The sequence below is a fragment of the Cibotium barometz genome, chromosome 7 (genome assembly GCF_041138505.1).
Source record: "Cibotium barometz isolate CiBa-2024 chromosome 7, ASM4113850v1, whole genome shotgun sequence".
In the NCBI taxonomy this organism is placed as follows: Eukaryota; Viridiplantae; Streptophyta; class Polypodiopsida; order Cyatheales; family Cibotiaceae; genus Cibotium; species Cibotium barometz.
In genome coordinates, this window is record NC_141052.1 from 52,557,029 (window position 1) to 52,581,324 (window position 24,296).

At 41.8% G+C, this 24,296-nt stretch overlaps 1 protein-coding gene across 2 annotated transcripts; it reads left to right on the forward strand.

Annotated features, from left to right (window-relative positions):
• The first annotated feature begins 13,503 nt into the window (after nt 1–13,503).
• Nucleotides 13,504–24,034, forward strand: LOC147637165 (receptor-like serine/threonine-protein kinase NCRK). Of its 2 annotated transcripts, none has more exons than XM_086800766.1 (11): nt 13,504–14,153; nt 14,233–14,364; nt 15,104–15,291; nt 15,364–15,559; nt 16,139–16,399; nt 16,709–16,953; nt 17,031–17,330; nt 21,112–21,348; nt 22,887–23,126; nt 23,223–23,519; nt 23,717–24,034. In XM_086800766.1, exons 1-11 carry the CDS (start codon nt 14,090–14,092, stop codon nt 23,741–23,743), a joined length of 2,187 nt encoding a protein of 728 aa, XP_086656892.1. In that variant the 5' UTR covers nt 13,504–14,089; the 3' UTR covers nt 23,744–24,034. The 2 variants fall into 2 exon arrangements, with proteins under 2 accessions (XP_086656892.1, XP_086656891.1); XM_086800765.1 differs by having other exon boundaries at nt 13,507–14,153; nt 16,139–16,408.
• Nucleotides 24,035–24,296: the final 262 nt, after the last annotated feature.

A 24,296-nucleotide genomic window follows, 5' to 3' on the forward strand; every position in this document is an offset into this window, starting at 1 on the left:
CTTTCATTTTTGGCACTCATAATACACTACTGTGTTGTGCTCAAGCTTCCTCATCTTCTTGAAGTTGTGTGTGCATTCCTGCAACCCTAATTCCAACAATTGGTATCAGAGCAGGCTTCCTCCTCCCGGGCAGCATCACCGGCACCTGCCGCTTCATCTCCTCCGATTGCGACGAGGTTTCACGAGCGTCTGCAGGTTAGTATATGCCGTGGGATAGCCCGTAGGGCTTGGTCGTTTCAGAATTTTTATCTGAAGTCATTTCGCCCTCCGTTTTTGCATTCCAAGTACTGCGCAGGCAAAATCGTCCTACTGTGCAGATTTTCTGTCAAGATTAAAATCTGCAGGACAGGTGCCCATTCGTCTGTTTTGGGCTGTGCTACATAGCACAGGTCAATTTTATACAGGTTTACCTCTTACAGACAGCATTTACATCTAGTAGTACAGTCATTGGCCATGGCTGACAACAATGATGTATTCCGCATGTTGGCTGCTGAGGATAAGTTGGATGGCACCAACTATCCATTGTGGGCATATATGATGCGACATGTATTGGTAGCAAAGGGGTTATGGAACATTGTGCAGGGTATTGATGCACGTCCTATTGTGGCTGGGAATGCTGCAAACACATCAGAAACAGGTACTGTTGATGATGGTGCAGGCACAAGTGCTGTAGCAGCTGTTCGAGAACCACCACTTTCAGCAGAGCAGATTCGTTGGGATGGTAGAGATGCGCAGGCTCATGCCTTGATTGCGCTGTCTGTCAAACGTACCATTATCCCACATATTCGCTCCTGCAGGACTTCTAAGGATGCTTGGGATGTACTTGCCACATTGTATCAGGCAAGAAATGAGGCTCGTGTTGCTTACCTCCGAAAACAGTTGGAGAGTGAGCATATGAACGAAGGTGATTCTATGGATAGCTTTTTGACAAAGATCAAGGATTTCAAAGAGCAGCTCATTTCTGCAGATGAAATCCTGTCAGACAGTTCACTTGTGCAGACTGTTTTGAATGGTCTACCAGATTCTTATCAGGGTTTTGCTTCCACTCTTCGCTTGATGATGAAAGGCAATCCCAATGCCTTATCATTTGAGGAGTTAGTTTCTGTTTTGCTGCAAGAAGACCAGTCAAGGCAAAACAGGAATATTATGCGTGTCGCAGATCAAGCTTTCGTTGCTAGTCAGAGAAGCGGGAAAGGTAAAGCTGGCTTTTCTTCTAGTAAGCAGAAATCTGCAAATGCTGCGCAACCAAAGAAGGAAGACAAAGATGAGAAGAAGGGTGACAAACAGAAGACATTTTGCAAGTACTGTAAGGGAAATGATCATGTCATCAAAGCGTGTCCTAAGCTAGCTGCGAAAGAGGCTAAGAAGAAAGAGGCTGGTATGGCTGTTGCAGATGCCTCTCCTTCTAACAATGAATCTGCTAATGTTGTGCTAGATACAGAATGGGCATTCAATGCGCAGTGCAGTTATGACCCATCTTTGCATGACACATGTATGTCTGCAGTAGATTCAGATGTATGGTACTTTGACAGTGGTGCCACTAAGCATATCACCTCGCAGCGCAGTTTATTCACTTTCCTTGAGTCTGCTCCCACAGGGAATACTGTCACTTGTGCCAATAACTCCTCTTATCCCGTTGAAGGAGTTGGACAGATTGTGCTGAATGTTGCAAATGGCAACACCTTTACACTTTTTGATGCATTGTATGTGCCAGGGATCAAAAAGAATCTGCTGTCAGTCTCCGCATTTGCCAAAACAGGTTTGGTTGTAAAATTTGTGGATGACAGATGTACTGTTCATGATCTCTCTTGTGGTGACATCATTGTAGCATCTGGTTCACTATGTCGAGGGCTGTATAAGCTCAATATGGATGGCAAATGTGTAGAGGATTCAGCATGTGCTATTATGGATACGCAGGCTATTTCAAATGCAAAACTGTGGCATGCACGTTTTGGTCATCTGAATTTTGCAAGTTTGCTGCGCCTGCAGAAATCTGAAATGGTGTCTTCTTTGCCTAAGCTTGAGGCACCTGTCAAGCATGTTTGTGAGGGCTGCATATTGGGTAAAATGCAGCGTGCTTCCTTTCCCAAAGATGGATCAGTGAGAGCTGAACGCAGATTGCAGCTTGTTCACAGTGATGTTTGTGGTCCCATGCAAACTCCATCATTTGGAAACTACCTTTACTTCGTGACTTTCATTGATGATTTTACCAGGCATGCATGGGTATATCCTTTGAAGGCAAAGTCCGAAGTGTTTTTGTGCTTCAAACAGTTTTTGGTTATGGCTGAAAATGTGTCAGAAAGTAAGATGGGCACCCTCCGTTCAGATCGAGGGGGGGAGTATATGTCTTCAGAATTTAATGCATTTCTGGCTGAGCGTGGGATAAAACACCAATATACAGTGCCGTATACACCACAGCAAAATGGTGTGGCTGAGAGAAAAAACAGGTCTCTCATGGAAATGGCAAGATGTATGGTTAAGAGTCAAAGTCTACCACATGGTTTTTGGCTTGAGGCTGTCATGTGTGCCACTTATGTACTAAACAGGTGTCCCACCAAAGCATTACAGGTTGTCACTCCATATGAGGCTTGGCATAGCCGCAAGCCATCTGTTGGCCATTTACGTGTTTTTGGTTGCCTGGCATATGCATTAGTGCCTGTGCAACGTCGCAGAAAATTGGATGACAAAGCTGTCAAATGTATTTTTGTTGGATATAGTGCTGAGAGCAAAGGCTATCGTTTGTATCATCCACAGACAAAGCGCATTTTGGTTAGCCGTGATGTTGTATTTGTGGAAGATGCAGTTCAGCCCTTGGTTTCATGTACTAAGGAGACAGATATCAGCTCACGTGATGTCTATGATACATTGTTGCCTCTTTTCAGTGGTGCACAGTCAAGTGCAATACCTCATGAGGCAGTTTCTCAGCCTATGCAGGTTTTAAATGATGGCACAGATCAGCCTATATCTGATGCAGATGTGCATGATGCACTTGAGGATGAGAGACAAGAGATTGAGGGCTCTAGAAACATGCCTAGATGGCTGGTGCAGACTTTGCGTGACAGCAAGTTGGATGCCCCTTTGTCTAGTCGCACTCGTTCTGGCTCTCATGGTGCCTCTTATGCGTCAGATTGTTATGCATTGGCTGTTTCTAGTATGTGCGATGAAAGTGAGCCTGTTTCATTTGATGAGGCACAAAGTTCAGAAAATTGGATGGCTGCTATGCAAGCAGAATACGATGCTATTATGAAGAATAGTACATGGTCTTTATGTGACTTGCCCCCTGGCAAGAAGGCCATTGGCACTAAGTGGGTATACAAATTGAAGCGTAAGCCTGATGGCACAGTGGATCGCCATAAGGCTAGGCTTGTTGCAAAAGGTTATGCTCAAGAGAAGGGCATTGATTTTGATGAGACTTTTGCTCCCACATGTCGTATGACCACTGTTCGTAGCATCTGTGCATTAGCAGCTCATAATGGTTGGAATGTACATCAGCTGGACATAAAGACTGCGTTCTTAAATGGAGATTTGCATGAGGAGGTGTATGTATCGCAGCCTCGTGGTTTTGTTCAAAGAGGGCAGGAAAACAAAGTGTGCAGGTTAAAAAAGGCTTTATATGGTTTAAAGCAAGCTCCACGAGCTTGGTATGAAAAAATACATGCATATTTGACTGCACATGGGTTTCAGAATAGTCCAACAGAAAGCACTTTGTATGTTAAACGTGTGGATGGTGTACATCTAATCATTGCTCTCTATGTCGATGACATGCTGCTCACAGGACCAAATGAGAATCATATTGCTGATTTTAAGGCTGATTTGAATGCCTCTTTTGAGATGTCAGATTTGGGGCATTTGCATCATTATTTGGGGATACAATTTAAGCAGTGTGATGGAGGTATTGCTTTGTGTCAGACAAAGTATATTGAAACATTGTTGCGGAGATTTGGCCTTGAAGACTGCAAGCCTATTGCTACTCCAATGGAGACAGGTTTGAAGTTGAGTCTTCATGATGCTGGAGATCACTTTGATGTCACACTCTATCAGACAGCTGTTGGTTGCCTCATTTATGTATGCATTACGAGGCCAGACATTCAGTTTGCAGTCTCACAGGTGAGCAGATTTATGCATAGCCCAGGCATTAAGCATTGGCAGGCAGTGAAGCGTATCTTTCGCTATTTGAGTGGTACTCGGCATCTTGGGTTGTTTTATCCCAAGGGGGGATCATTGCCGCCAGATTTACATGTTTTTTCAGATTCTGACTGGGCTGGTTGTTATGACACACGCGTGTCCACGAGTGGTTTTTGCTTCATGCTTGGAAGCTCATGCATATCATGGTTGAGCAAGAAGCAACCTACTGTGGCCACTTCTAGTTGTGAAGCTGAGTACAGGGCAGCTTTCACAGCTACGGTTGAGTGTGTGTGGCTCAGACGCCTTATGGCTGATTTGGGTGTTGGGCAGCCATCTGCCACCACCATCTTCACTGACAGTCAGAGCGCATTGGCAGTTGCGCGGAACCCAGTGTTCCATGCTCGTACGAAGCACATTGAGGTGCACTACCATTATGTCAGGGAGAGACTCTCTGCAGGAGAGATCAGTTTGGCTTATGTGCCAACACAGGATAACCTTGTAGACCTTTTCACAAAGGCTCTGCCTCGTGAGAAGTTCGAAGCTTTTCGCAAAGCTTTGGGCTTACTCCCTTTTGTGGATTCGTCCACATAGCTAGACACTTCCCTATACATGAGTGCTAGCTCTTGTTCACCGCATCACTCCAGGGGGGATTTGTTACCATATTATAGTAGTGATGTGTGTGAACACACTTAGGACCGCCGGGGCACTTTTTCCCTCACTAGGAGGTTTTTTCCCCCGTGCATTGTATATACGCCCATTATCTTCTAGGGCTTGTTATCTTTCATTTTTGGCACTCATAATACACTACTGTGTTGTGCTCAAGCTTCCTCATCTTCTTGAAGTTGTGTGTGCATTCCTGCAACCCTAATTCCAACAGCCAAACCGTCAATTCTCTGTCATTCATACTCCAGCTGAGTATCAGGGTAAGCCTTTTAAGCTTTTGATTGATTCAGGCACAGTACTCATTCTTTCATTTCCCCTGGATGCTTGCGTAAGCTAGTCTTAGATCAAAAATCAGGGAAACCTATGCAAGTTGAATTGGCAAGTGGGAAGATTCTTTTCTCACCTTAAGACAGATCGTATTCAGTTCAATCTAGATGTGAATTTAACTGACTGTCAGTTCAGAGTTATACCTTTGGGAGTTTTCGACGGGATCCTTGGAATGGATTGGCTCCACAAAAATCAAGCTGCAAAAATCAAGCTAACATTCACTATCATAATGGAACCATCTCCTTCCGTGACCTTCACGGAAACAAAGTTCAAGGAACCAAAATTTCAGGATCCCCTAGTCTGCAGTTAGTAAAAGCTTCTAAGTTACTAAAAGGACTTAAAAAGAAGCAGCGCATTTATCTTATCAAAATGAATCCGGTAGACTCAAAGTTAAAAGCTAAAGAACCTGAGTGATTATGATGATTTATTCCCAACATAGCTAACAGAGATGCCTCCAATTCGGGAAGTAGATCATGTCATAGAATTGACCCCCGGAGCTCAACCAGTAGCCTTGCGCACGTACAAAATGATAGTTCGTGAAGCCATCAAACTCAAGGAACAGCTTAGACAACTGTTAGAACAAGGGTTTGTAAGATCCAGTGTTTCACCTTGGGGTGCGCCAGTTCTCTTTCAGAAAAAGAAAGATGGAACGCTAAGACTCTGTGTGGACTATAGAGGTCTCAATCAGCTGATAGTTAAGAATAAGTATCCTATCCCTAGAATTGATGAGCTTCTGGACAGGCTAAGTGGAGCCCAGATCTTCACAAAGATAGATCTCAAATCAGGGTATTATCAAATCAGGATTAATAAGCAAGATATCCCGAAGACAACCATCAATACTCGATATGGGCATTATGGATTCACTGTGATGCCATTTGGATTGACAAATGCCCCAGCTACATTCAATCGCCATCAATACTCGGTATGGGCATTATGGATTCACTGTCATGCCGTTTGGATTGACAAATGTCCCAACTACATTCAATCGCCATCAATACTCGGTATGGGCATTATGGATTCACTGTCATGCCGTTTGGATTGACAAATGCCCCAGCTACATTCAATCGCTTAATGCAGGACATTCTCAGAGAATGCTTGGATGATTTTGTTCTTGTTTTCTTTGATGATATTCTGATTTATTCAAAGAATGCAGCTGACCATGAAGTTCATGTCAGAAAAGTTCTTGAGATTCTAAGGAAGCACCAACTCTTTGCAAAAAAAGAGCAAATGCACTTTCTTTGCCGACCATGTTGAATACTTGGGCTTTCTGGTATCCAAAGATGGAATTTCTCCAGACTCCGCGAAAGTCCAAGCAGTCATAGATTGGCCTGAACCAAAGACAGTGAAAGAAGTGAGAGGATTCTTGGGATTAACTGGTTGGTATAGAATTTTTATACCAAAGTATGCTCTTATAGCTTTCCCCCTGACTAATCTTCTCAAGAAGAATATCCCGTTTCAATGGTCTGCCAGGTGCTATCTGAGGGAACCCAAGAAGTGGCTAAGCTATCTGAGGGAACCCAAGAAGTGGCTAAGCTATCTGCACCTAGTCGAGTTTGCCTACAATGCTTCTTATCACAGAAGTATTGGGATGAGTCCTTTCAAAGCTCTGTATGGACAAGATTGCTTAACTCCATTAACTTGGTCCGCCGACCCATTGATTAGGGTCGAGATGTCCAGACAGATGCTTGACGACATGGAGCAGCAGATGCAGGCAATTTTCAAAGATATAAAAGCTGCCCAGGATAGACAGAAGCAGTATGTAGATAAGAAGAGGACAGACATAAAATTCAAAGAAGCAAATATGGTCTTCATTCGAGTACGCCCCAAAAGGAGTTCTCTATCTCTTGGGAAGTACAAGAAGCTATCCCCCAGACATTGTGGGCCATATCTGATTACAAAGAAAGTAGGTAACTTAGCCTATGAGCTTCTTTTGCCTCCTCATCTGAAAGTACATAATGTATTTCATGTCAGCCTTCTTAAAAAGTATGTACCAAGCCCAAATCATGTACTTGATGATGAAATCTTGACTTCTTCAACCCAAGGACAAATGGAACTCCAACCTGAAGAAATCCTTGATGTTTGAGAAAAGGTTCTCAGGAATAGAATTCTGAGAGAATTATTGGTCAAATGGAAGTTCTATCCTTTTGAAGATGCCACCTGGGAGAAAGAAGCTGAACTATTTGCGGGACTACTCCCAGTTTGCGAGATGAGGATATCTCGCGTTTTTCAAGTGGGAGAGAATGTAAGATTCCTCCCCAGCCTCTCAAGATGTCCAGTATCTTCCCCTGTAATCAATCCCCTCTTCAGAAATATAAAAGATCTTGTTTCTATCTGTTTTGGCCTAGAGAGAGAAAATATTCTAGAGAGAGATTATTTAGATTTTGAATATTTTTGGGTGGAAAAATATCTCTTCTTATTAAAATAAGTTCTCCCGAAACAGAAGTTCAAAAAGATTTTCAGAAGGTGCATTAAAAATCAAGTATAATCTGTTCAAGAGGCCTTATCCTAGGGGTCCAGATTTTCGAAAAATTTTAAATTACGATTTCGAGGGGCCAATCAGATTCATCCAAATGTGTGGAGAAGATAAATAGAAGAAATAAAGAAAATCCCCCCAAAAATGAGTAAATACTCACATAAGATGAAGAGTGGACTAAGGACCAAAGGAATTACTAAAAAAATGGATTTTTGACATCTCACAATGGGAATTTCCTCCTCATGAAGGAGACACCTACTTCACATGTGTGGTGGAGTTTAAAATTATCAAAAATTGAGATATTTCATCTCTCCTCTCTCCTAATTCAAGTCTAGTTCCAAAAAGTAAGCTAAACTGACCCAAAAATGGTTAAAAATCGACCAAACTAATCTGGAAAGTTCTAGAATCAGTTGCTTGGTTAGAAGCTCACTTTTTCCTTTAGAAAGAAGCGTCCCCCTTTGTTGAAGCTTAATAGTGTTTTATGCACTGTTACTCTACTCCTCCCAAGAGCCAAGAATTGTGAATTTCTTAATAATTCACTAGTTTTTGACCATTCCCTCTTCTAAAGAATTGGTGGCCACTCTTATTGCAAACAAGAGTAGATCCCTCAAACCATCAAGCCAAAGAAAAGCTCCGAGAATTTCATGTAAGTAAGAAATCTTACTTTTTCTTGTTCTTTCAATGGTTTTCTAAATTGTTGTTATCTTAAAATGATAAACAGATGCTATGCCTTCCTAGAAAGGCTTTCCCCCTCTCTCATTCTTAAAATCACCCCTTCTTTATCCTAGTTAAGTGATCCAATTGTTGGAATTAAACTTTTCATATTGTTTCTCTCTTAAAAGTGAAAACTGATTAGTTTAGAATGCTTTAAACCAATTGGGGATAATTCCTAAGTAGATTAAGGTTAGAAAAATTAAAAAATGGTCAGCCATACAAAGGAGGTTATGGCAAAAATTTTCTAAAAATTTGTGAAATAAATTTCATCTTTTATTAATCAAAAAGAGTAATCCCCATCGTTTGTGTATTCTAAAAGTGTCATTTTCATTCATGCATAGAAAGATGCATATTGATTATTTTTTAATTATCAAAGAGTGATTTTTAATAGAATTAAATTCTATGCATAGAAAGATGCATATTGATTTTTTTTTAAAAAGAGTGATTTTTAAGAGAATTAAATTCTATGCATAGAAAGATGCATATTGATTATTTTTTAATTATAAAAGAGTGATTTTTAATAGAATTAAATTCTATGCATAGAAAGATGCATATTGATTATTTTTTTATTAAAAAAGAGTGATTTTTAAGAGAATTAAATTCTATGCACAGAAAGATGCATATTGATTATTATTTTTATTATAAAAGAGTGATTTTCAATAGAATTAAATTCTATGCATAGAAAGATGCATATTGATTTTTTTAATTATAAAAGAGTGTTTTTTAATAGAATTAAATTCTATGCATAGAAAGATGCATATTGATTATTTTTATTATCATAAAAGAGTGATTTTCAATAGAATTAAATTCTATGCACAGAAAGATGCATATTGATTATTATTATTAATTACAAAAGAGTTAATTTCATCAAAATGGATTTTATGCATAAATAGATGCATAAAAGAATATTTTTTATTATTACTTTCATCAAAATGGATTTTATGTATAGATAGATGCATAAAAGAATATTTTTTTAATTATAAAAGTGTTACTTTCATCAAAATGGATTTTTATGCATGGATAGATGCGTAAAAGAATATTTTTATTATAAAAATGTTACTTTCATTAAAATGGATTTTTACGCATAAAATGATGCATAAAAGAAATTCTTTTATTGTAAAAGTGTTACTTTCACTAAAATTGATTTTTATGCATAAAATGATGCATAAAATGATGCATAAAAGAATTTTTTTATTACAAAAGTGTTGCTTTCACCAATATTGATTTTTATGCATAAAATGATGCATAAAAGAATTTCTTTTTATCAAAATAAGAGTTCACTTTAATCCTATGTTTAAATCCCATGAATATTGGAAAAAATGAATAAGTAAATACTCAGTGAAGGAAAATTATACTGTTTTATATTCTCTAGGATGGTAATGAGAAAATTCAGAAAAACTATCGAAGTCGGAATTTTAGATAAATGACTAATTTATTCCTCATAAGAATTCGTGTTTAGTCTTGAATTCAGTAAAGTAGCAATTGAAATATTACCTTTGAGAAAGATAATTCAGGGAGAACCTTTCCAGACTCAAACCCTGAATCAGACTATGACCAAGACGTAACTCCTTCGTCAGTTTCAAGAAATGACGATGTGACCATTCTGTAATCTATACTTAAATCACCCACCGAATCTGAAACTAAGTTGAGACCTTTGATTTTGATCTGAGGATCAAGATTACTGAATTTCGAGGAATTCTGTTTGGGAATCCAGACCTGTGATCTAGAAGTCTTGGGATATGGAATTAAGATATACTCATTGTATTCAAAAGAAAATCAAAATTGAAAACTTGCATAGAAACCCTGTTTTCTTAAAGGACTGTCTTACGCTAGAATGCTGGAGGGAGCATTTGGTATATGTGTATTCTAAGGAAAGTTCGATTGCAACAGCTGGCGGGGAGTGTTCAAAGGACGGCTCACGCAGCAAAGCCTGTTGACCAGCCTCGGTATGGTTAAAATGATGCGCTTCCGGTACGATGGATGAGGGCCGACGAAGCGGCCCCTGAGTGAAGTGCCAGGACACCTAAGGAGGATCCTGGAGGGTTCTGACCAGGCGATGCACGGGCTCGCGGTGGCGAGGACACCCATGCGTATGTCATGGAAGATATATATGTATGATGACGAGAAACTTATTGTAATCTGTTAACTGGATCTCGTTGCTCACCTGTTGGTCTCAAAACGGAGAGTCCAGAGTGATACTGTTTTGTGAGAAACAAGGATTGAAATGAAATTTTGAGTTGTGATATCTGTACCCAGTAATTGTTTGTCAATGGATTGTTTTATAAATTAAAGTTTAAAGAGGAGTGTGTGAGGAGTGTGTGAGTATCTGTATTTTAAAGCAAAAGTTAAGAAAGGCTTTCAATTATGGGTGGGTGAGTACTTATCTGGTTCTACTATTCCAGTGGTTGGGCGGTGGCTAACCCATGGGCCGAATGGGGTTAGGCTGGAATCAGTAGAGTTTTAATAATAAAATTGATTAACAGGAATACGCTTAGAACTCGAGTAGTTAATTAGAATCCTGAAGATTTCTCAAAAGAATAAATCAACAGGAGCTGTGCCCGATTCAATTAGGAAAAAAGCGTTGATTCCTTCAAAGTTAAGTCTGTAATAGTTTCCCTTCTATGTGGTTTTATCAGATGAATGTAGTTCAGTATCTTGACCTCGTTAAAAGAATTGGTTAAGAAAATAAAAATGATGGAATCGTCTCCGCTTTTCGCGCATGGGAAATTTTCCCGGTTTCGGTTTTTGGAGCGACCACCAGCTTAGTCTCGTGCCCGGACATTCAAGGGCGAGGTCCCGAGTGAGAAACCCTGCCCCGCGCAAGAGAGAACTGCTTCCGCCTGCCAGCAATCGGGAATTTGGTGCATGTAGGGGGCAGTGGGATCTCACAGGCATCATCACTATCCTCATCTCCAACTAGCCAATCCATCGTTGTGGACGTTTAAGACTACATTATCAATACATACACAATCAAATTGATTAATATGCTAAACTATAAATTGTTTAAAGATAATGCACATCACATTGGAGATAAAATCATGTCAAAACAAAGAATTTCATTATCAAATTGATCAATATGCTAAACTATAAATTGTTTAAAGATAATGCACATCACATTGGAGATCAAATCATGTCAAAACAAGGTGTTTTTTTGGCAATGCTTGTAACCAAAAGTATAGCTCAATGTATTAGAAAGATTAAGCTAAGAGAAATACCTTCTTGACAGATTAATGCAAGTGGTAGTTTGATCTTTAGATCCAATAAGATAATAGAATGTTCTTCTCCTCCCCACTTTCTGCAATGTATTGGCTAGAGAGAGAGAGAGAGAGAGAGAGAGAGAGAGAGAGACTATAATGTCAATGAAGTCCTCCCAAAATTACGATGGGCCGAGATTACTATTATCCCGAGATTACTATTGTCCTGAGATTACTATTGATTGTCCCGAGATTACTTAGTGGCGGCTAACATTATGTCTATGTAATGATGTTTAATAAATATCATTTAAAGAAATATAGACTCTTTTCAAATTTTTCTCAAAATTATACCAATGCATTCAATTCAATTATTATCCGAAAAGATTCGCCACCCCCGCTGCCCAGCCCGAGATTACTTTGGGCCCGAGATTACTCAACTGGCGCCCGCCGCCAAGATCAACGCCCCTCGCGTCAAGATGCGACCCCCAAACCTTCTCCATCGTTGATCCCCCTTGGCCATGCGCTGAGGGTGGCCCAAGGTGGTTGAGGCCACCGCCTGTAATATATATAAAGATGTTGTAGCAGGTGCCACTAGTGAGATGACGTGGAGTATGATGTTGACGCGAAGCTGGGACCAACTCAGCTTGAGAGCCTCCACGGAGGCAGAAACATGGAGCAACGGCTCGCTCGCTTTTAACGTTATGGATGCTGCGAAATGCTAACATTTCTACGGGCCCCCCGGCTTTCTCTTTGGCAGCAGACGAGGCGGGGAAAGACTTCAGCGAGCAGACAGCGTGTCGCTGTCAGTTGTCACCACCTGGTAGCTAGCCGTTGCGTGTTGTGCACACGTCGGCTCTACGCAGTGCATTGACAGAGGGCAAGTTTGGCAGCGATGGCCCCATGGCCCACTCTGAGTCGTGGCGGGCCCACAAAATTTCGCAATCTTCGCACTAAACTTGGCGGCACGGGAGCCCACGAACTCTCTCTATCACAAGGAAACGACCCCCCGCCTAATAAGCCCTCAATGACTGCAAGATTTGCCACGAAGGAAAAAATTTTAAAAATCTGAATAAATTGACAAATAATTTCCTAGGTCACACCACATTTTCCTTACTTCAAATTAACAAGTAACTTTCGTACTTGATAATCTGATTAAAGTGTTAATGAGATATATTAAAATTTTATTTTTCTAGTATTATATGTACATATACTTGGTACCTTAGGTGGTTATGGGTTAGGTGATGACCGATGGATCATGGGCTTATGTGGTGGGGGCAGAATTTCCCAAAATACCAAGGGAATTTTTGGCCCCACAATTTTTCTTATTGGCCAATAAAAAGCAGGGGAAAAAGCTTTGGCATTTGCCCAATGCCGAGCACGCGGTGTACCTATACCATCGTGTAGCGGGTCCTACCGTATCTGAAAAGTTTTTTCTACAGTGGTAAATAGTGGTGTAGTATATACGGCGCTACAAATTCAGTATTGGTATTTTAATTGTATCTTAATTGTTTATCGCTTTCACACTGCACAGCCTTCACTTTGTAACTTAAGAAGTCACTGTATATTGCCAGCTTTACCCACTAGTACTAATCCATCATCTTGATACAGGAAACTTGTTAATCCTGGGTAATTAGTTCTTTATCAGCTTAACAATAGTTTTTTAATTAAAGGAATTTTGCCCTATCAGAAAACCACAATAGATTATTTTCTAATTCTCATATTTATGACCCCCAGGACAAGAATGTAGCCGTTAATCCAGGCTAATTGCATCAATTTGCTCCCGTTAATTTTCCGTGCTGCTGACTCAAAGAGTGGGGTCCAATCAAACACGGATTGTCTTTACAGGTGAAACACATTGTTAGAAGCAAGTAGAAGCTTTGAACCCATAAGATGATGTTAACCCTGTCCTTAAACAGCTACTTGGCAGCTGGATTAGCAAATTGAGCTGACACAGTTAACTATTTTAATTTTTAACCCCCTTTACAAGCATGGAATTAGATATTATACTGTAATCATGTGTGTATGTGCTAGGAGGTCCATCATTGTTTGTTAAACAGTGGAGGGCTATCATTATCATTTATCAATTATAAATTGTTAAGATTATTAAGGACCCATCAACTGTTCCCCACCACTCACAGTCCGTCACCTACACTTTTTACAGACTCTATGAGTCTATGTCGTTGAAACCATGATCGCATTGCAGTCATCGTTTCCATAGCCTTGTGTTTTATTTATTTGTATGCATAATAACAATATATTCCCGCAGTTGCAAGGGTTTCCCAATGCCATTTCTCCGAAGCTTGTTTCCTCTGAATACAATGATATATAATAGTGCTAATTGGTTATTATGAATCCTCCCCACATACATACGTCGACGAAATCTGACATTTTTAATTAGCTTTATTGACAATTTCGGAAAATCAAAATCGCCCAAATGCATATCAGAACAAAGTCACAATTGGGTCTCTTTGAGATTTGCAAGCAGATCATGCATTTGAGAGAGAATCGAATTTGGAAATTTGTTTACGGAAGAATTGGATGCTTAGAGCTGGCCCTTTGAGTTTTGGCAATCCTCAGTAGTAATAGGGGAAGGATGTGGAAAGCCAGACAGCACTTCTTGATCCTCGGCTTTCTCATTGCTGCTGCTTGTGGGAAAGGTAGTAGCCGAATATGCTCTTTGCTTTTCTGCATTTCTGGTCTTTTGGGGTGCAATTGCAATGGAACTGATGTGTGCAGGAGCCCTTGCAAGTGAGAAAAATGAGACATGGGCTTGTTTATGTGGGCCGGGTGGTCTGATTGGGACTCAGCTCTACACTGGTGATGAAAAGCTGGGTTTCACAGAATGCAGCTGCCCAACAACAACAGGAGGTAAGGGCTAAGCACAAATCTTAAGCTTGGTTAACCCACAGTGATCTTTAATTGTTCCATAATAGCATGGTTTATATTTTGTTCCAGTAATTTCCCAAGCTGAGTCTACCGTAAAGTGATGTGCTCGAGTAGCATTCAGGGCAGATTGATCAAAATCTGCACGTTCCTAGCATTAGCTAGTGATGCTAGATGGAAGCAAAGCCCCTTTTCCTCCAGGTGTATATACTATATGATCGAGCAGTTGCCGGGGTTAGTTGGCCTCGGTTCAGATAGTAAAGCTTGCAAGCTCTGCATGAACTGAAAGTCTGCCCCACTGGTGTGGCACTAGCGGATGGATGCATATGTATAATCTCTCAGATTTCCCTCATAGGACGTATAGGGTCCTCAATCAGTGAGTCATGCTTCTGTTCCCTAGGTAATGTAGTATGTTCCTTTATGAATTGAGACATAAGCAATGCGATCCACCACCATACTCTGTCGGTGCCTATGCATCCCCAGGTACAAGCTGAAGCGGCTGCATATTGGTTGGGACTATCACTTTCACTGAAATCCAGCCAGCATAGACATTGGAATCACTTGATTTTTGAACCACCTATCATTCATATATTGTATTCTAACAGGTCTCCTTTTGTTTTGGGAACGCACTAGGAATCCTACCGGGAGTTCTCTTGCATGAACATAATGTGACATGTCTTAAAAACATTTATATTGGCTTGACTTTGGGGTTATTTTTGTGCAGATTGCCCTGTGTGTCCAGTGGGCCAAGTTTTGGACCCTTTACATGATCATAATCAGAGCTGTGTCTGTACAAGCCCTCTGTTTGTGATTATACGTCTAGTACAACTAAGGCTTTCCAACTACACCCAGAGTTTGGAGGAAAACTTCATTAAAGATTTAGCATCCTATCTGCAGCTATCTCCATCCCAGGTACATGCCTACAGTTTGTTTCATTTCTGTTTCTTGTCGTATACCGTACACTCAAAAGGGGACAATTTTCAGTTGATTCCAAGTGCAAGGCGGAATGGGAGCGTGATCTTGGATGTGTATATCTTTTCTACAAGTCAAGGTCTAGAGGACCTGTCAAATGCATTAAGCCTGCTGCTGCAGAGAAACAATACACAAGATGGTGGACCATGGGACCCTTTAATCGGACCTTGGAACTTGCTCTATGTAGGGAATGTTTCATCAAAATCAGGTGATTAATATCAATTTGTAAAACACAGATCACTTCTTGTGTCACATGCATGCATGTGATCATACACACATACACACGTATGTATACAACAAGAGACACACATTGTGTATGTACAATATATGTATGTACAGACATACCGGCGTATATACATACATATTCATATTTATTCACAGAAGATGGGAGAGGTTTGTTGTTTAGCATGTGTGGTGTAATCTCAACAAGGAATTTTAGTCTCTTCACATCTATTCACATGCACTTTTGTAGTCGATGGCTTAGCTTGCAACTGCCCAACTGCAGAAAATAAGCTTCATAGCTAGATGCATGTGCATGTTGATGATGAGACATGAAGATGTTGAATATTGCATGTTGATGGCGAGGCAAATTGGATGTCAATCATTTGCAAGATAATGTGGCGTATTGATTTGTCTTGAATTTTGGAATTGCGGTATTCATACACGTGAATAAGAGCCATATGGAGTACATATTGCCGTATTGATAACCATGAGTAGTCTTAAGGTGTGAGACCATTAAGCACCTGATAAGAAACTACTAATGCTGATATGTTCTGCGCTTGAACAGGTCAACCTTATGGAGTTTCTTCTGGGAAGGATTTTGATGGAAAGCTTTTAGTACTAGTTCTTGTTCTGTGTGCTGTCATTACAGTAGCACTTCTGCTAACATCCCTCATTTTTTGGGTGTACAATAAACGAAAGAGCCTAAGACATCCTACAGTGCTTTGGTTTGAGGATGACAGCACCTCTAGTGGCTTCAGGACCTTGTTAAGTCATCGCTCTTCACCAACTGAGAAGTTCCAAGTCTATGACAACACATGCTTCAATGGTAGCACAGGTGTAGGGACTTTGAGAAAAACATCTTGTATTCTTTTCATTTCTTTGTATATCATTTCAAAATCTTCCTTCTAATTACTCTGGAGGTACCCTTCACAAAGGATCATGGGGCATGCTCAAGTTTCATTATTGCTTACATATGTGCATGTGTGCATGCATGACATACATTAATACATCAAATAGTTCATGATGTGACGGTTTGTGGGTGGATTTTTGTGGGAATTTCTACTGTTGCGTGCCCATGTATAAGATCATGCAGTCACTGTAACCCCTTGCTTTTCAATGTATGTCTTCCTTTCAGGCTGCATAGGGAGGCGATCGTCTAAGATGAGCTCCAAAATGGGGCCTCTTCTTGGTACAGTAACAAGGCAATTCTCTTATTCAGAACTTCAAGAGGCTGCTGGGGGGTTTTGCAAGTCAAATGTGATAGGTGTTGGTGGAAGTAGCAGTGTTTACAAAGGTTGCCTTAAAGATGGTAGAGATATTGCCATCAAAAAGCTAAATGCAAGATGCGTACCCGGTTTAGATCGAGAGTTTTTGCTAGAGGTAATCATAGTTGAAATTTTTTGTATCTATACTTCATCCCTAAGGGCTTCCCTAAATGTACATTCACATGTTTACAGATAGAACTTCTCTCGAGACTTCATCATTTCCATTTGGTTCCTCTTGTTGGGTACTGCATTGAAACTCATGGGACAGATGTTGAAAGGCTGCTGGTCTATGAGTACATGCCCAATGGTAATTTACGGGAGCATTTGAATCAATCCTTTGGAAAAGAATACCTCAACTGGGCAGCACGCTTGAGGATCGCACTGGGGGCAGCAAGAGGACTTGAATATCTCCATGAAGCGGCGGATCCGAGGGTTCTTCATCGAGATTTCAAATCAAGCAATATATTGCTTGATGCAAAATGGAGGGCAAAGGTTGGTTTCTTCTTTTGACTTATCATCAATAGAAAAAGGTACATCTGAACAAAGCAAAGCTAAGGGAGGGGAGAGCTATTTTCATGGCTAAGAGTGTGGTCACATATGAGGTGATTGTGCTAACCAGGGAAAAACAGTGAGAACTCATACACCCACAATATTGAGCTGAGTTGAATCCCAGGCTAGGTTTCTTCTTTTGACTTATTATCAATAGAAAAAGCTACATCTGAACAGAGCAAAGCTAAGGGAGGGGAGAGCTATTTTCATGGCTAAGAGTGTGGTCACATATGAGGTGATTGTGCTAACCAGGAAAACACAGTGAGAACTCATACACCCATAATATTGAGCTGAGTTGAATCCCAGGCTAAGTGAAACAGGAACTGCAGATGCACCAAACTGTACAGATCTAGAGTTTCTGAAGTCTCTGTTCTTACCTGCTGGGAAGGACTCTGAATGTGACCCACCTGGAGGTACAAGGTGGACAGCATCCAAGGCTTGGTGTGGCAGCAGCACGGCTGGCAGGAAGAAGGCGCCCAGGTGTGGATGGCCAGGTCCGAAAGGCTGGCGGGAAGAGTACGGGCAGGTTGGGCAGGCCAGGTCATGCAGCAGTAGACCGGCATCGTGGGGCCTTATAGATAGGAATCCCAGCACCCCTCTCTCTACCATCAGCAGTCAGTTGGGTTACCTCTCTTCAGCATAATGGGGTGCCAGGGGAGTTGTCTGGTGTGCGTTGGCAGTAGGAGGAGCTAAGGAGAAGAAGCCAACGTAGGCAGTCCTCATGAACTTGGGCATACTTCTCGGATTGATGATCTTCAAGGAATGGTTATCTTAGTTGCACAATCTATTGCAATTATATTCATTGGTATTACAAATTTAAAGTAGAATACATGTGAATGTTGAATGTTTGTGTGTTGCAAGTCTTTCGCTATTCATAATCTCTAGGTTGCTGATAGAGCCCGTAGCCTCTAGAGAGTACACCTGGTTTGGGGAGAGTTTAGATTTCTGTTAGTTTGGAATGGGATTTGCAAAAATTGAATTTCTAGCATACAGTGCATGTTGTTTCCCCTACTTAGGGAGGAGGCCTAAGATTCAAGGGAGCATAGCAGGGTTTGGGTAGCAGTTGTTTTGGATATCTGTTCCGAGTTCCAGTTTTCATGATTGTGAGAATTCATCCGACTACAGTCATGAAAGAAGTTTTCTTTCCGAGCTGGGATTCTGAGCACCGAAATGATGTCTACAGTCCGGAGAGGCATCTTAAGAGCAGTGGTCGCCATGACTACAGTTTGGGAGCAGCGTACACAATGTCAACAGAGTAGACGTTCAACAGAGGGGTAATTATTGTGACAACTCCAGAACTGTTAAGGCCACATTGGGTAAGCCCAATTCTAGGGGGGGAGTGTCGTCCAGCTGCTGCTGGCAGCACATGGTCCCATTTTCAGCCAGGGGACTGAGGAAGGCTCTTCACAGCCATCGGTAAGTCTTCAGTAGGATTTGTTGGTCTTTGGTTGTGGTGACACCACTAGAGGACATGTTGGTGGATGTCATCGTCTTCACAACACAAGTCAATGGATGTGATGTGTCTTCATCTCAGGAAGGCAGGCCAGTGGGATGTGTGTGCACCGCATGAGAATGTGCCAATTAGTGTCTTCAGGATGCAATTTTTCCAAAAGCTGATTACATAGTAGCCGAGTTCTCTTCGACATATCACAAGGTGTATTTCTTGGAGTATGTTCTACAAGTAGTTGGCTATGGTGGCCTAACCTAAGCATACAGGTCCAAGGAGGTAGTTGTGCATACAAGTTGGTGCAATAGTTTTGAGGAGTGCCGTCCATGGTTTTGATTCTGTCACATGCAGGTGGTGATCCATATGAGCGAATGCACTGACGGGCAGGTTGGGCAGGCCGGGCAGCTGACCAGCAGCCTGGGGCCTTATAAATTGGCATTCTAGCCCCACTCTCTAACGATCAGTCACGTGGGCTACCTCTGCAGCAATAAGCATACAAATTTGGATCTTTTTGTCGATGATGCTTAAGGCCCCTGATGTCCCAGAAGTGGTTTGTTGGGAGTGGGGTTCTCAGTTGTCCTCTTCCTGCAGTATGCAGAGGTCCAAAACCCTCCAGAGAAAGGCATTGATATCTCCTTTGAAGCTCATAGTAGACAGGGTATATAGATAGGTAAAGCTCCTCTTTTTTTTTCTTCTCCTCTTTTTTTTTCTTTCTTTATTAAGTATGAGAAAAATCTATACAAAATCAGAGTCACAGGCCAGAATCACATCAATAGGTGTAGGGAAAATGCACATGATATCATGAAGTTGGATGCCCTCAATCGCCTCTGTGCATCTGGCTCTCCAAATCTGCCAAGCAGTGATGCTGGTAATTATCTCTCAAGAGGTGTCAAGCTTCCCCAGAGAGTGTAGGATGTGATCGAGGTATATCTTCCCCAGGGAGTGTAGGATGTGATTAAGGTATATCCTGCAAAGTACATCTTGGGGCGAGTCCTCTGTGGATCATGAAAGCAGGGTCATGGTCCTCTCCCTTATAGATCTGTGGTCCATACTGAGTGAGCCAAGCAATAGAGCCCCATATCCTCTGTGCATATCTACAGCTCGAAAGCCAGTGCTGCACAGTCTCTGAAGTAGTGGTGCAACTGGATCTACACCAAGGGTGGCCCTTCACTGGTTTACAGGGAGATTGCCATGGGGGAATAGCCAAAAGAAGTGGGAGATCTAGCTTCTTCTGTATGAGTGCACTACCAAAACCTCTTTCAAATCACATGGGGGGGGGGGGGGTGTCGTCGGGGGGCGCGGGGGGTGGAGGTGGGGGGGATCCCAAACCTCTCCCAATTCGGTGTTAAGTGTAGGAATTCTCTGAATCTGTCCAAGCAGTCAGAGTCTGGCATTCCTTGCTGTATAACCAAAAAAAGACAGGCTCTTTTGTGGATTCTCTGCATCAATACACTCCTATTCACCTGGATCCCATGGAAGATGTTGGATGACGCATCCACCATAGAGCCATGGGCACCATGAGCCCTGGTTCGTAGGCTAAAAGGGAGGGTCAATGGACCAATGCTTCCCTGAGCGACCCACAACTCACAGGACAAATAACAGTACCATGAATAAAGTTCTGGGAGTCACCACTCATCAGTCTCCAACCTGCTAGAATAGTGCAATCTCAATTTGTATGGGCATTCTGTGATAGTGTATCTCCAAACAAACCTGTTCCATATGTGATTGGACTCTGATCTGACCAATGACAATCCTCTTGGCATGGGGCATGCATCTGCAAATGCCTTGGTCTCAAAGAAGTTGTCATTGGTGATCTGCAAAAAATTGCCCTTGAGAGAGAGGAGAACAGAAAACTCACACACACAACACAGCATACAAATACCCTAAATCTATTGTATTGTATTATATGTTTACAACTGAATTTCCAAGTAATGGGGGGATGAAGCCCTGTTGGCCTCTTCTAGTCCTGTCGGCCTGCTGAGGACATGCTCACAACTGCATCCAGGCTGGCCAACTTCTGTCCATGATGGCCGATTGCCACCCGGATTTTCCAGGTTCGCCACGTGTGTCCCAAGGTGAGGTGTGTCACAAAAATACTATAGATTTCATGTTTGATGAGAACAAGGTTTGGGCATCCAAGATGTATTGAAAAGTTGGTAATCTGTCTATCTGAATTCTGGATGTGTGCACATGGGGGGGGAGAGAGAGAGAGAGAGAGAGAGAGAGAGAGAGTGCTTGTACTGTCATACTCACATGCCTGAATCTTAGTGTCTTTAGGTTGCAGATTTTGGAATGGCAACAATTGTAAAGGATACGATCTCCAATACATGCCCAAGCTCTCCTGCACAGATGTTGGGAACTTTTGGTTACTTCGCCCCCGAGTATGCAATGATGGGGAGAGCCACCGTGAAATCGGATGTTTTCAGCTTTGGGGTAGTTCTCTTGGAGCTTTTGAGTGGTCGCAAACCTGTGGATAAGAGTGTCCCATTGGGACAAGAAAGCCTTGTTGTATGGGTAAGATTTAAATGTTATTGAATTCCTTTTTGGCAAATTAGTAGAGTTAGTTTTCTTAATAAACATTTCTTATAAAAGCCTTGAAAGCCTAGTGCCAAGAATCCCTTATTTGTCTCCACAAGACCTTTTTGTCTTCGCATCCCCTCGAGCTCTTTGTTTTTATTTCTTCAGAAAAGAGACTTCTATTAAGTAAAATAAAATCATACAAAAGGATATCTCAAACCAAAAGATAAGATAAGGAGACCTCAACCAATTGAGGGCACTATGCTGCCATAAAACCCCGTAGGAGTGGAGGAGATTTAGAGCTTTGTAGCCGCTGCGTTTGTGGTGGGAGCTCCTTGCGCTACTGATGGGGGAGTTTTCAGCAAAGCATTCGAACGAGAACAGGCAGAAGTTGCTCAATTTCCTGTCTATACTGCACACCTAGTCACCCATTCTTCCACTACACTGCCAGAGGAGATTCCAGATTCGGTCCAGACAGTGGAGACCGCAGCACTGGAAGAGTTTTCAGAACACACAAGAATGTAGAGATGCTTTTGGACGAGCTTCACACTTTGCGACCCAGAGTCTCTCCTCCAACTTTTCTCGTGTATTTGAAGGCGAAGGGCTTCTTTGTTCCAATAGATTGAGAACAGTACTAACCAGAGGGATCAAATTCTGTCGAGAGGAAAAATCCAGTTCACAGAACAAAAAGCGCATGCATGGTCCTCTTTTTTTCTTCCGGTAGACGCTTGAACTAGATGCTAAGTGCTTTGGGACTGTGGTTCCGTATACAGCCTTGTCTCACATCTCAAACTGCGTGAACAGATCGTGATCTGATCAACGAGCTACGCAAGAGATTCTTCTTGCTATGCAAGATGAGGGCGATTGAGATGCAGGAGCACTATGCTGTTTGATGCCCTCTCTATTATGAGATCTGGGGTAGATAATATTGCTTGTTTCAGTTTGGTTTTTAGCCTTGATCACAGTTCATCTAGTATCCCAATTAGAGATACATGGGTCTCTTCCTCCTCCATCTGAACCGTGCTTGCAGAGGATTTGATGACTTTTAGAGAGGCCACTTACCTACTATCAGTCATCTTGTCCTTTCAGAATGCCAGTTTGGGGCAACAGAGCGAACCCAGGGCTTTCATGATACATACACCTGTTAGAGACATTCTTCACAAAAGCTGCAAGGCCACCTATTGGAGTAAGGATAGACGATTCCACTTGAGTGATAAAGTCACTAAAATGTCCAAGCTCAAAACCAAGCGGTGTCAACCTACCACCAAGAAAAGGCAGGTAGTTTTGAACCAGATTGGACATGCTATTGTTTCACAATCTATCCTTTAGCTGGAGGAAGTTTATGCGAAGGCTAGGTTATGTCAAGGAGTTACCCCTTATGCACAAATCGTAGGTCTCTGGTGGTTTCATGGGCAGCTTAGATGCACCAGGTTTGAGTTTTGAGTTAAAGTGATATCAAGTGTCCGGTTTCCCTTCTGTGTGTTTTGCTCTGTTGTGCCAATGCAAAAAAATTGAAGTAAAGTGTCCACCTGCAGGCTCTGCCTTTGCTACGAAATAATACAAGGCTTGTAAATGAGTTGGTTGACCCAGCTTTGAAGCAAGGTTTGCCTGTAGACGATGCACAAAAAATGGCATATTTGGCATGGCTTTGCTTACAAATGGATCCAGAATCCAGACCCACAATGACCTTCGCAGTGCAAGTTCTTGCCACCTTGATTCCAGAGAACAGTATACGGATGAGTGAATTTGGGCCCTTGATGGAGACTAGAGACCAGGTACTACTTTCATCCTCAAGGCCCCTCTTCAAGTGATCTTTTCAAACACTTTTTTTAAAGGTATAATTTTTTGATTTGAAATATTTCCTTCTGTAGGTTCCCCAGTTATTCTCCTGGACTCGAGACTACAGCTTCAGCAGAGACAGTATGTCACCAATTGTGGTTGATCTGTCAGGCAACAGGCAGATGCTTGTTTTAGACACTGAAACCGTGCACACTAAGAAAGGGGAACCCACTAGAAAGTCCTTGACCTCTACTTCTCTTTCAGCTGCAGAATATTTGGAAAAGTTCACTGCCATGACCTCTACTGACAAAATGAAAAAGTCTACTGAGGAAGAAGCTGATCTTGTGAAGCCTCGTCTGGAGTATTTCTGGCAGAACAATGGACTGTTGGTAAGATTGGCTTGGATTTGCCTATGCGGTGCGAGTGTGTGCGCGTGTGTGCATGCATGGGCATGTGTACATCACACACACACACACACACACACACACACACACACACATGCGTGCACATACGAGCATGGTTTACCTTGATATGCACTTTCTTATGATGGAAGATTTCTGAGATTGATGTGTTAAACTTGTGACAGGTCCAGAAGCAGAGTCCTGCACGATAGAGAGAGACATGTGGAGCCGTCAAGGTTCTTCTCTTATGTGTTCTATGAAGCCAAGGGCTGGCCTGGTCTTGTATAAATTTGTAGACTTTGACCCACCCTTTATATCATAGAGTGTTCGCAAAGTATATTTGATCTGAAGATTGCGATAACTAAATGAGTAATGAGCAAGTGATGATCTCATAAGTGAGGATTTTTAATGAGTTGATGGTATGTTGGGCTGCATCACTGTAATGTATCCAGCTTTCGAACCACCACTGTTCATAATACAAACCATCCCTATCAAGTACCCAAGCGAGTTTTCTACTGCATTGCAAAGGTCCCTCCTTGCAGAGGCTCTTGTTGTAATGCGTGTTCTTCATTGCATTTTAAAAGATTCGGCTGCCATCATGTTTATTTGGAAGAGCTGCTGATGATGCAAAAAATTACGGTAGAAGACCCCAAATGTCTTCTCATCAGCTTGTGAGAAGTCTAGCAAGGTTCTAATGGGGATCTTCAGTTGGTTGGGTTGCAGGTGTAGCAGGTTTCCTGTATTGCTTCCGAGCTGCCAGCAGGA